This window comes from Microtus ochrogaster, linkage group LG8, assembly GCF_000317375.1.
Source record: "Microtus ochrogaster isolate Prairie Vole_2 linkage group LG8, MicOch1.0, whole genome shotgun sequence".
In the NCBI taxonomy this organism is placed as follows: Eukaryota; Metazoa; Chordata; class Mammalia; order Rodentia; family Cricetidae; genus Microtus; species Microtus ochrogaster.
The window spans coordinates 23,590,613-23,603,436 of NC_022033.1; the positions used below are offsets into that span (position 1 = coordinate 23,590,613).

A 12,824-nucleotide genomic window follows, 5' to 3' on the forward strand; every position below is an offset into this window, starting at 1 on the left:
CGCCTGCCTCTGCCTCCCAAGTGCTGGGATTAAAGGTGTGCACCACCATGCCCAGCTTTTAAAATAATTTTGAGAAGCTCCCTATTAGTTGTCACTGAATACGGAAAGTCATTTTTTTTATGAATAGCTATGTATTGAAAATGCAGTAATAGAAAAATCCAGGGGTTATAGAACAATGTCATTGAAGATCAAAAGTGGCACCACCCAGTAAGAAAGTCACCAGCTGTGTGGGACCAGTCACACTTGGCTTCGTTACAGGGAAACTGAAAAGTCTGTTTCTCAGCTGCACTAGCCAAGTTCTAACAGCCACGCAAGGTTAGTGGTACCAGTTTGGACATTTCCAGTATCGCCAAATGTTCCTGACGAGGTCCAGTTGCTTCCAGCAACGTTTGCCAATGTCTGAAAACATTTCTGGCGGTCACAGCTGTGAGGAGAGGTGGTGGTGGCATCTACTGTCAGAAGCTAAGGAGAATTGCGAACCTTCCACAAAGCACAGTCGGCATGACTTGACCCCAGGTGCCAGTCCCAATAATGCCAGGATTGGGAGACCTTGATCTAGACAGATGTCGAGCTCCGTGTGGCTGTAATCTAGGACTGGCCCTTGGTTCTCTCTCAGAAATGAACAAATTCATGGCAGGTGTCAAAGACAGATTAGCCCAAAACTGAGACTTCCTCCAGTGACTCTTTAGGGATTAAAGCCGAAGTCACCACACCACACTGTTCCTGATTTCCTAACACCAGAGCCATGGCAGACCCCAGTCCCCCCACATTGTCAAGAGGTGCCGAGCCTACCCACCCTACCATTTTACAAACGGACCCTTGGAGCAAGAAGGATCCTCTTTAGTGAGCTATGCTGGCACAACTGGCAGCCTGCCAGCTAACCCTTCTGCAGCTGGAAGACAGGCAGCCTTGTGTGTGTGCAGCCTCCCTCAGTTCAAGGGTACCCGCCCACACAGACACGCCAATCTTCCGGCCGTGGTGGGCAAGCTCAGTCCGCAGATTTGAGAAGAATGTGGGGAACCCTCCTCCTCTGCACTGCAGGCCTGCAGATGGGCACAGGGCCTGAGAAGGGAGCCCCTCCCCCCAGGGCTACCTGGCGGCTACCTGCGGATGTGCTGCTGAAGATCAAAGTTTTTGGTGAACGACTTCTCACAGTAGGAGCATTTGAGTTTCTGGGCCTTTGGCTTCCCTGCAGCTGAAAGATAAGGAAGGGGAGGCATGGTCAGGCCAGGGGCCAGGTGGAGGGGACAGGGGAAACCTCCAGCCACTTCTTCCCTGTGTCTGGGGCCAGACACACGTGCCCTGGAACATCTCCATCTACGTGCATACTGTGTAAGGGGGGAGCCAGACAAAGCCCCTTCCGAGGCTTTCTCTGCTCATGATGAAATCCACCACCTCTGCCATGGCTTTCAGAGCTCCGTGTCCTCTGTACCTGCCAACTGCAGCACTCTCTCCACCTGGCAATGGACTCCTTGCTAACCCTGATGCTCCCAAGCCTGGTCTCACCTCAGGACTTTGTACCTGCTGCTTCCCTTGGAAAGCTTATCCCTCAATACCTACATGACTACTTCCTTCCACACAGATAGACAGGCTGTGTCCTTTTCTACCCTGTAATCTCCTTCCTAGAGAAACTCATAAATATTGATTTATTTCCTGCCTATCTCTCCCATTAAACTGTGAGTGACTGACAGAGGAGATCCTGGACCAAGACCTAAATCCCCAGCGGGTGTACACTGATGTTAATATGTATTTTCGGGAAGAAGGGAAAAGAGAAGAGGTTGAAAGGGAAGCAAGCCCTTAAAACATTCCTAGTTGAGCCAGGCGGTGGTGGTGCCCAGCACTCTTGAGAAGCAAAGTCTGGCGGATCTCTGTGAGTTCAAGGCCAGCAAGTTCCAGGACAGCCAAGGATGCACAAGAGAGACACACCTTGAAAAAAACAAAACAAACAAACAAAATTTCCAATTCCTTTCCCACATCTACTCCTGGGTTTTGACTCCATATTTCGCATCTCTAAAAGGGGAAAGATCACAATTGGTGTAACTGGGAGCCACCTTTGCCTCTTTCCTGCTTCTGGCCAAGACAAGCATTCCCAACTCCCTCTGCAACTATGCATGGCCACATGGCTACACAGGAAGAAAGTCTCATATAGGGTTCTGGAAGCTGGGAGAGTCCCCTTTACCCTTCTCCGCCTCTTCCTCCTCCTCCTCACTGGAATACGTGGTTGATGACTGCTGACATTTCAGCAGCCACCTCCGGTGACAAGGCATCCCGACAAATGCAGCCGTGCTCTCGAGACAGAGACACAGAACAACAGAAGAAATATGGCTGCTTGGTGACCACACCACGAAATTCCCAGATTTTCTGCTCCTGGTCTCCTAGTTCAAGCTTTCCATACATGCCACCAAACTCAATCTCAACGATCTTCACAACAAAGACCATACCCAAGCAGCCTATGGGAAGGCCAAGGCCAAGGAAGGGTGCCCAGGGAGGGTGGGTGGCCAACCTTCTGGGAGTCCACTGGCACCTTTAGCACGTCTGGTCTTCAGCGTTGGTGGGGAGTCAAAGGTGGCCACTGTGTTTCCACTTGCACTGGTCATGGGGGCAGTGGAGCTGGGTCCTTTTGCTTTGAATTCCTGCTTGCCAGGGCTGTACACTGGGGGAGTGGGGTACACTGGAGCCTCCACACACTGGTTTGGCACCTAAAAGGACAGCACTGTGAGGGGGGAGAGCCTTAGAGGGGAGCGAAAAGGGGGACCCTCACTGTGGCCCTAGTTACTTTCAGCTACTGCAGCTTCATCATCACAGAAGCGTGCACCTCGCTCACTCACGCCAGTTACTCCCAAGACCCCTTAGAACTTCATAAACTGGGCCAGGAAGATGGCTCAGTGGGCCAAGGCCTTTGCTGTCATGACCTGAGTTCAAACCCCAGAGCACACAGGATAGGAGAGTGAACTCTCACAAGTTTTCCTCTGACTTCCACACACGTACCCATCCACTAAATAAATGAAAGAAAAGAAAGACACACAGAGGCCGGGCGATGGTGGCGCACGCCTTTAATCCCAGCACTCGGGAGGCAGAGGCAGGCGGATCTCTGTGAGTTCGAGACCAGCCTGGTCTACAGAGCTAGTTCCAGGATAGGCTCCAAAAGCCACAGAGAAAACCTGTCTAGAAAAAAAAAAAACAAAAAAAAAAAAAAAAACAAAAGACACACAGAGACACACATGAACTCACACACAGAGAGAGCACAAACTTCACCAAGTAGTTTTGGAATTAAGTTATCTGGGTTTAAACCCAGAATCTGCTACATGGCCCCTAAGTGGCCCTCACAATAGTCTGCATGTCCCATCTACAGACTGCACGCGTTGATTAAAGCCCTCCTCTCCCCACGCAGGCACTCATGAGAAGGCTGGGTCTGCTTTGGTTCTCCATGGTGACCTTAGCACAGTGCCTGGCATCCACCCCACCCCACCGCCACATCCGCTCACCTCCAGGGGTGGGTAGGGCTGCATCCCCAGCGCCTGGATCTCCACTGTTCCGTTCCCTGCCATAGGGGCGGCGCTGTAGACCTCCACCACACTATTTCCAACAGGGTTGGAACGCCCAGAAGGGCCCAGGGTCTGGGGAGGAGGGGGCGGGGGTTGGGGAGGTGGAGGCAAGGGTGGAGGGGGTGGAGGAGGCGGCGGAGGCTGGGTGAGGTAGTTGGGCACTGGATGCATGTTCAAGCTGTTCTGCAATCAGAAGAGAAAACGACAGTTTTGAAGTGTCCGGTTCATTCATCAGCGTGAAAGGCTTTACCCGGCACAAGGGAAGGACAGCAACTCACTGGGCAGCTCAGAGGACAGTACTGAGACAGGGAAAGAAACAAAGACCTGGGAGAACATCAAGGGACGTCAGCTCGGGGCTGCGATCCCTCTTCTCTATGACGGTTGGCTAAGCTAGCCTGCCTCGGGCATGCATGTGTCAACCAGAGAAGGCCAATGTCAAAGAGAAACAAAAGTTTATAAAGCAGGACTGGCTCTTGATTGGTGATGTTTCCCAGGACACTGACCACACAGCAGCTGCTTACCAGCATGTACCAATGGTGGGTTCAGGAGACTAGGTCCTTTCCTTCTGGGAGACTGAAATCTGGTCTTGGTGACTGGTCACCTATGTGTACTGGAAAATTTCAGGGAGCCACTATATTTTCAATTTGTTTCTATTAGACCAAGAATAAAAACAGGACTCAAAATAGCTGGACAGTGGTTGTCATGGCTCCATTGCTCAGTAGGCTGGCCAGAGATGGCTGCTAGTTTCTTTCATGTCGGGGAGCTGGAGCTAAAGTGATTTTCTTTTACAATATTCTGATTTCACAGGAGTTAGTTTGCAGGCCTGGGATGAAACTCTTGAGAGATGTATAAGGCCCTGAGGTCAGTCCCCAGTATTGCAAAGAAAAAAAAAGGACCCCCATGAGAAGCCCCTGCCTCCTTACCTGCACAGGTGGGGGCCCCTGAGGCATAGGCTGGTCCAGGGATGTAAAGGCAGACATGGCAGACATGAGCACGTCATCGCTCACCAAGATGTTCCCTTGTACCAAGGTCTGGATCAGTGGAGATGGGGGCACTGTGATGTATGTGGAGATCTGAGCAAGAGAGGAGGGGGTGTGTCTGAGGCTCTATGAGAAAGCTGGAGGGTGATGTGAGAGATCTAACTCCAAGTCACATGTAGTGACTTACATCTGAAGGAGCACCTGGGAAGCCAGAGGACTTCTGGGAGTTTGAGGTTAACATACCACACAGTAAGTTTTAGACCAGCCTGGGCTACACAGGGGAACTCTGTTTAAAAACAAAAACAAGGGGCTGGGGAAATGCTGCAGTGGTTAAGGGGATCGCCTGCTCTTGCAGAGGGCGCAAGTTCGAGTCTCAGCACCCACGTGGAGGTTTACAATCATCCGTAACTCCAACTCCAGGGACCTGATGCCCGCTTCTGATCTCCAAGGCATCAAGCACACATACATACGTGCAGGCAAAACACTCACACATAAAATAAAAAGAATAAACCTTAACAACAAACAGAGAAAAAAGAAGAACAAGAAGAACAGAAACTAAGCTAAAGACCCATGTTCTGGAGCCTTTCCTCCTAGCTGCCCCTGGTCACTTGACTCTCGGCAAACCATCCACATCTCTGAGCCTCGAGCTCGTCACCTGCCAATGCGGAGGAGTCACATCTCTCTGAAAGGCATATCATTCCGGTCCAGCAATAATATTCCTGCCTTCTGTTCCAGGGAAGCAAGCGCTCACAGTGTCCACAGAGCAGTCCACATGGGTAAAGTGTCAGTCAGTCTAGGTCCCTCTTCTCAAGATTCTCCAGTGGCTTCTACATCCAAGTAAAAGCCCACAGGGCCCACACGATCTGACCTTCCCTCACTATTCCTGCCCAGCCACTCTGCCATCCTTGTAGCTCCTGGGACACCTGGCACGCTTCAACTTCAGAGCCCTTGCACACGCTGGTGCAGGAACACATTTTATATACGTAACCTTATTACCTCACCTCCTGAGCCTCTGCTCAAACGTCACTTCTTCAAAGTTCTGCTCCAAATATCATTCAAGATAGATTATGGTAAAATCTCCCACCCCATCTTAGCACTTAGTAGACTGAAAAAAGTGTAATTCATTAATTTATTTAACAATTTGCTGGGCACTGGTGACTCAATGCCTTTTATCCCAGCTCTCGGAAGGCAGAGGCAGGCAGATCTCTGTGAGTTCAAAGTGAGTTCTGGGGCAGCCAGAGCTGTTACACAGAGAAATCGTGTCTCAGAAAACCAAAAAGGAGAAGGAGGAAGAGGAGAAGAAGAAAAATCCTCAGGGCAGGTACACTGTGAATTTCAGCTGCTAGCTAGAAGATGACAATGGAGGAAAGAGGGCAAAACATCCCATTAAAGTCACCACAGGGACCAGACACCTGGCGGACAAGCAGTCACACAGTGGAAGGTCAGCTTCAGAGCAAGAATAAGAAATTCCCAAGTGTTAAGGAAAGAAGACTAATAAATTAGTGAAGGAAACGCTTTTCTGAATGACTTAGAAAAGTGGGCAGACTCAAGAAAATACGTTGCTGCCACCCAGCAAGCTGCAGCCCAGTGTGGCCTTAGACTCTTGATCCTCCTGCCCCAGACTCCTGATGTCAGAATGACAGATATATACCACTATGCCCAGCAAAACACGTCTATCTTTGTGTCTTTCTGTCCTATCCATCTCATCCGGCTCCACAACGTAGAGACTTCGTCATCCCTGCCCAACACTGTTCTGCCCAGACTCAGGACAGTGTGTGCAGAAGGAGACCTTCCAAAGAAATCAACAAAGAAGGAAGAAAGAACTACCTGGCGGTTGGCAGGAGGAGGGGCCTGCTGGACGGCAGCAGGTGCAGCTGAAGGAGTGTAGATGCTGTTGGTGGCCAGTGAAACTGTGGCCAGGGCAGGGGCATTCCCCTGGCACTGTTCACGCTTGTGGGTCATAAAGGCTGGCAGTGAGTTGAACTGCTTCTTACACTTCCCGCAGAGGAAGACGTCCTCATCATCTGAAGAGGCCACACATGGAGCGATGAGAAAAGCAAGAGCGAGTCAGGGGGATGGCAGTGGAGAATGGGGTACCATAGCTGAAAACACAGCATGGCTTGCCAGGCAGGTGCCGAGCATCAGCCAAGGGCTCTCTAGGGATGTTCAGAGCCCAACAGGCACCTTTAGGAAGAGCTGGCCATGTGTGGTCGGGTATCAAACAACTTGAAATATGGAAACAGCACAGTGACTTCATTCCAAAGCTGAGAAATACAGACTCTATTTTGACTGAATTTACTCGTGAGCCTCCAGTGGGCTATGCAGCTACACCCTCACACCTCTGCATCCACCATTCCCTCGTCCCGGTTCATCTCAGATCAAACCACATTGCAAGGCTCATCAGCTCTAGGAAGTCTTTTTTGGGGAGTGGGGGAGTAGCTTTGGAGCCTGTCCTGGAACTAGCTCTGTAGACCAGGCTGTCCTTGTACTCATAGAGATCCACCTGTCTCTGCCTCCTGAGTGTTGGGATTAAAGGTGTGTGCCACCACCGCCCAACCTAGGAAGACTTTATATAAAGATTTATTTGTATTTTTAGTTGTGTGTGTGTGTCTGTGTATTTGTGTGTGTCTATGCATGCACATAAGTGCAATGCCTGAAGAGTCCAGAAGAGGGCAACATAGGAACTGGAATTACAGGCAGTTGTGAGTCATTTTATATGTGTGCTGGGATTGGAAGAACTCAGGTCCTCTGTAAAATTTCTTAGCTGAGTCATCTCCCCACCCCCACCCCCACCCCCAGGCAGTCTTCTTACAGCCAGGGCCACAGTTCCTTATTCTGAGCTGGCCCCACAAATACAATTTTCTCACTACCACCGGACTGTGTGTTCTCTAAGGGAAAGAAATGTGCTTTATTTATCAGTGTGGCTGTGATATATCCTGGGCTCTGGAAGGTCCTCAAAGGGTATGTGCTGAATAAATGAAAAGCCACTTAAAGGCTAGAGAGAGCTAACAACAGTTGCATATGGTGTCTTAAAGCACACCACAGCTCAAACGCCCAATTACTCAATTTGTATGTGTATGTTATTGGTTACCAAAGCCATTGATAAATCCCAAACCTGGCACCAATGTTCATTGTATTCTTCTTATAGACTAGTACAGATTTTAGTGGGAAACATGACTTCCTATTTTTTTTTGTTTTGTTTTGTTTTGCCTTGTTTTCCGAGACAGGATTTTTTCTGTGTAGAGCTGGTTATCTTGGAACTCACTCTATAGACCAGGCCTTGAATTTAGAGATCTGCCTGTCTCTGCCTCCTGAGTGCTGGGACTAAAAACAAGCGTTGCCACTGACCAGCATGATTTCCTACTTAAAGTTTATTTTCCCCAAATTGCTTTGTTACTAGGCATATCACCTGACTATACTCTGACCAATGGGGTAAGGGCAGAAGTATAATATCTATGCAAACTTCGATTCAAAGGAAAAGGAACAGCTAGTCATGATGGTATCCATATAATCTCAGCACCCAGAAGTTAAGGCAGGAGGACCTAGAGTTCTAGACCGCCTGGCCTACATATGAAGTCCTAATCACAATAACAAAACAAACAAAAAGAAATGGTTCTGACTTCCTCTTCCTTCTCTCTTCTCCTTCATACTGGCCAGAAGATGGAAATCAACTGGGAACAGGGGAAGTCCATCTGGACCACAGGGTGAAGGCAGAGTCTGAAAAAGCTCTACAGATGGTCAGTCAGGGCTTCAGGGAGAGAAACATCAGCTTCATTTGAGGAAACAGTAGAAGCTTCCACTTCTTTCTTGGCTTAGATTAGGCTTTGTTGTTGCTATCGTTGTTTTATTTTTATTTGTTTGTTTGAGACAAGTGTTAAGTTTCCTGCTAGAATACAGAGAGATGTGCCTCTTTCACAGACGTCATAGTCCAGGACTAACAGGTTTCAGTGTATCTTAAAAATCCAGCTTTCCCAATTCCCTTTAACTGTCTTTAAAATGTTCATACCTTTTATCTCAAAGCAAGCCTTTTGCTATGACACCAAGATGTAAATTTGTACCAGTTGTTTTACAGATACCTACAGGTTCCTGGAAAAAGTTCTGCTGCTGTATCAAAAACCAGGTCTGGCAAAAAAAAACAAAAAACAAAAAACAAAAAACCAACTAAGAGCCTCCAAAGCCTATTTTAACCCCACCCAGTTTCAAACATATTTTACAGGTCACTCCTGCTGTCTGGGCCAAGACCACCTTACAAAGCGCTCTCCAGACAACACCAACACCTGCACCAGCTCCTGGGACTTCACCATTGGTACCAACTTCCCTGGATCAAGGACATCTACCAACTAAAATCTGGTTCTATCTGCTATTGTGTCCCAGTTATACACCCGAGCCTCACCTGTACAACCAGGGCACTGCTCTGTCCCATTCTTTCTGGCAGTTAATGACTTCCCATGGCTAGCCCCATTTATAGGGTCAATAATAACAATATTTTTTTTTCTCCTGGCCACCTGCCTTCTCATCTCCCTCAAAAAGCAGCTGCCTGAGGTCTCCAGGATGGCAGTAAACCAGATGCTGCTCCAGAGTCACACCTCTGGCTGAACGTGAGCCCACCAACTCCCAGATCTCCCCTCTCCCACATCGCCCCAAGCCTGTAGGAAGTAGTCAGACTTGAGCCGACACCCCATATCCAAGGAGTCTGGTCAAAAGTGAGACCCCAACCCCATGACACCCCTATATCCAAGAACTCTGGGATGCTTGGGTTGGAAGCGTAACCCCAGCCCTTGGCACCCATCCTTGAAGCGCCAATGGAGCAGGAATGGAGAAAGAAGCTCCTTTTCAAGCCCCCTCCCCTGGGAGTCGCCTTGGTCCGGACTCCACCTCTGGAAAAGCCTGCCAAGCAGTGACCCCTCCCCAGGGAGGGTCAGGACCACTTCCACAGGCTATTTAGGCAGTTGCCCAAAACAGAAACATGTGGTCTCCGGGTTTTGCATGCTCTCCCCTGCTCTCTTCCCCTTGCCATGCTTTCCGGTACACCTGGGAGCACTGGATTAAACACAGGCATCTTTTATTCTCTCTAATTTGGTCTGATTGGAATTATTTGCGTCAGCGGAAAGGCTCGTCTAACAACAAGGTCTTAGCGTGCAGCCCTGGCTGACCTCTGCTTCTAGGATTGAAGGTGGCTGCTGCTGCTGCTTCTTTTCTTGCACTTCTTCAACATGTACCTTAGTGGGTGGGTGTGTAATTGAGCCACAGTTTGCACACGGAGGTTAGAGGACAACGCGCAGGATTAGGTTTTCTCCCTCTAGCATATGAGTTCCGGGGATCAAAAATATTGATGTGTTTATTTATTATGTATACAATATTCTGTCTGTGTGTATGTCTGCAGGCCAGAAGAGGGCACCAGACCTCATTACAGATGGTTGTGAGTCACCATGTGGTTGCTGGGAATTGAACTCAGGACCTTTGGAAGAGCAGGCAATGCTCTTAGCCACTGAGCCATCTCTCCAGCCCTTCCATACACAGCTAGAAACCAAGTCCTCAGCACTCTTAGAAGATTCTGATGTGGTAGGACAATTATTCTCATTCTATAACTGTTGAAACTGAACCTAACCTGCCTATCTAGGCCAAGTTAAGAACTATGGGAATAAGAACCTACACATTCAAGTTCCTACATATCAAGTTCCAGGCCAGAGAGAGCTACCTAGAGAGACCCTGTCTGTCCATCTGTCTGTCTGTCTGTCTGTCTGTCTGTCTCTCTCTCTCTCTCTCTCTCTCTCTCTCTCTCTATATATATATATATATATATATATATATATATATATATATACACACACATACATATATATGTATATATATAATTATTGTTATTCTCTAACCCCAGGTGTTGATTCTCAAGCACTCAGATGCTGTGGGCTGCATGGTGGATGTGCACCTGCAATTCTGGCACTCAGGAGGCAGAAGGATGAGGATCAGGTGTTTAAATAGCAAGTTTGAAGACAGTGGGGCTTTATGAGCTTGGTCTTAAAAAACATTACAAATAAATTAATAAAGACCCACGGGACTTCCAGAGAAGCCCTTTCCCCTCTTTAGGAGTCACAAGCTTGACCCATAAGCTGGAAAAATCTGTGTGTTCTCTTTCCACAGGAGGGAAGCCGAGACATGACTTCCAGGACAAAGGTCGTGAAGCCTCAAGGCTCCTGGGCATTCCCAATGATGATGCCTGCCACCTGCATTCTCTAGGCAGTGGGCAGACAGAAGCATGGGCAGGTTCAGCAGGAGGACACCAGAGGACAGTCTGAGTCTGGGGTCACAAAGGCGGTTCTCTCCCATGCCCCACGAACCTCACGTGCTCTGCGTGGGAGCCACTTGCCCTCAGTACTCACCCAGAGGCTGAATGGCAGGAGGTGCGCTGACACTTTGTCCTGTGGGATCAGGGACGGCTCCTTGGCCATCCAACAGTGACTGGACAGCCAACACAGTCTGGTTGTCCATTCCTAAAACAGGAAATGCAACCTGTGAGGAAGGGGGTCCAGCTTCCACTCTCACTTCACCCTCACAGGCGAGATCTACCACAAAAACGCCGGACAAGTTCTCTCCAGTTCACTGCAACCGATTCCAGAATGTGAGGCTGGAGACATGATCTCAGAGTAAGGATTGCATCACGAAACCTCTCTCGCAGCTAGGAGACATGATCTCAGAGTAAAGACTGCATCCCTAAACCTCTCTCGCAGCTAGGAGACATGATCTCAGAGTAAAGACTGCATCCCTAAACCTCTCTTGCAGCTAGGAGACATGATCTCAGAGTAAAGACTGCATCCCTAAACCTCTCTTGCAGCTAGGAGACATGATCTCAGAGTAAAGACTGCATCCCTAAACCTCTCTTGCAGCTAGGAGACATGATCTCAGAGTAAAGACTGCATCCCTAAACCTCTCTTGCAGCTAGGAGACATGATCTCAGAGTAAAGACTGCATCCCTAAACCTCTCTTGCAGCTAGGAGACATGATCTCAGAGTAAAGACTGCATCCCTAAACCTCTCTTGCAGCTAGGAGACATGATCTCAGAGTAAAGACTGTATCCCTAAACCTCTCTCGCAGTTAGGGAAGAACTACATGCTGTCAAGAGGAGAGAAGGGCCTGGTCTACAAGAGCTAGTATCAGGACAGGCTCCAAAGCCACAGAGAAACCCTGTCTCGAAAAACCAAAAAAAAAAAAAAAAAAAAAAAGATATGGTCTCACTCTAATAGCCCAAGTGGCCCTGAACTCATCAGGAAGGGTTAAGTTGGTTTTGAGTTCCCGGTGATCCTCCTGCCTCAGGTGGATTTCTGTCAGTTCAAGGCCATCCTGGTCTATGGTGCAAATTCCAAGACAGCCAGGGCTGGGCTGTTACACAGAGAAACCCTGTCTTGAAAATCAAAAACAAGCCGGGCTGTGGTGCCACAGGCCTTTAATCCCAGCACTCAGGAAGCAGAGGCAGGCGGATCACTGTGAGTTCAAGGCCAGCCTGGTCTACAGAGCGAGTTCCAGGACAGGCTGAAAAGCTACAGAGAAACCCTATCATAAAAAACAAAACAAAACAAAACAAAACAAAAAAAACAAAAACCAAACAAACAAAACAAAAAAGCTGGAAAAATAAGCTGAGAGCATGCCTCACTGGCAGAGCACACACTTAGCATGGACAAGGTTTTTAGTATGTTCAGAGGTTCAAAACCTACCCCCAACCGTCAAGAAAGAAAGAAAGAAAGATAGGAAGAGAGAGAGACAGACAGACAGAGAGAGAGAGAGACAGAGAGAGAGAGACAGAGAGAGAGAAGTGAGAATCCTTTTGGGTCAACCTACGCCCCTAGTCTAACTTCTTTTGAACTTTCTATAAACAATCTGTAGTATCTCAAAGCCATTGCCAGACCGTACCTAAGTCACAGAGCCCTTTGAAAACCCCATTTTCTGGATACCCCACAAGTCTCCTTGCATTCTTTGCTCTTATCTCTGTCCCTTCAACATCAAACGTCTGATGTGGAATCTTCCAAATACCTGCCTGTGCCCACATCTTCCTGCCAACCTTCGAATCTTCTCTATCCCCTCTAAGTGATGCTCATGTTCTCGCCTTCCACCAATGGCCATCCAGCAGTGTCTGGCATACCAAGACCCCCTCCATGGCTCCAGATGCTACCCTTCCTGGATCCCTTCTACTTTGCTGGGGGTCCTTTACAGCCTCCTTCTGCCCACCCCCGAGGGAGTTCCTTCTGTCTGGATTCCACCTTCTACAATGTCCCCGGTGGCCTCATTCCTGCTCATCTCATTCCGT

At 48.7% G+C, this 12,824-nt stretch overlaps 1 protein-coding gene across 3 annotated transcripts in view; it reads right to left on the bottom strand.

Annotated features, from left to right (window-relative positions):
- Znf341 (zinc finger protein 341) overlaps nt 1-12,824 on the bottom strand; it is a 41,681-nt gene that overhangs the window by 21,070 nt on the left and 7,787 nt on the right. The window contains exons 2-7 of one of the 3 annotated variants that reach the window (XM_026787260.1): nt 10,906-11,016; nt 6,353-6,549; nt 4,469-4,618; nt 3,486-3,728; nt 2,525-2,699; nt 1,105-1,195 (exon numbers count right to left, since the gene is read on the bottom strand). In XM_026787260.1, coding sequence (XP_026643061.1) covers nt 1,105-1,195; nt 2,525-2,699; nt 3,486-3,728; nt 4,469-4,618; nt 6,353-6,549; nt 10,906-11,016 — 967 coding nt within the window. Of the gene's footprint in view, nt 1-1,104; nt 1,196-2,503; nt 2,700-3,485; nt 3,729-4,468; nt 4,619-6,352; nt 6,550-10,905; nt 11,017-12,824 lie in introns of those variants that run through there. The other 2 variants (XM_005363095.3, XM_013352088.2) reach the window with 2 other exon arrangements.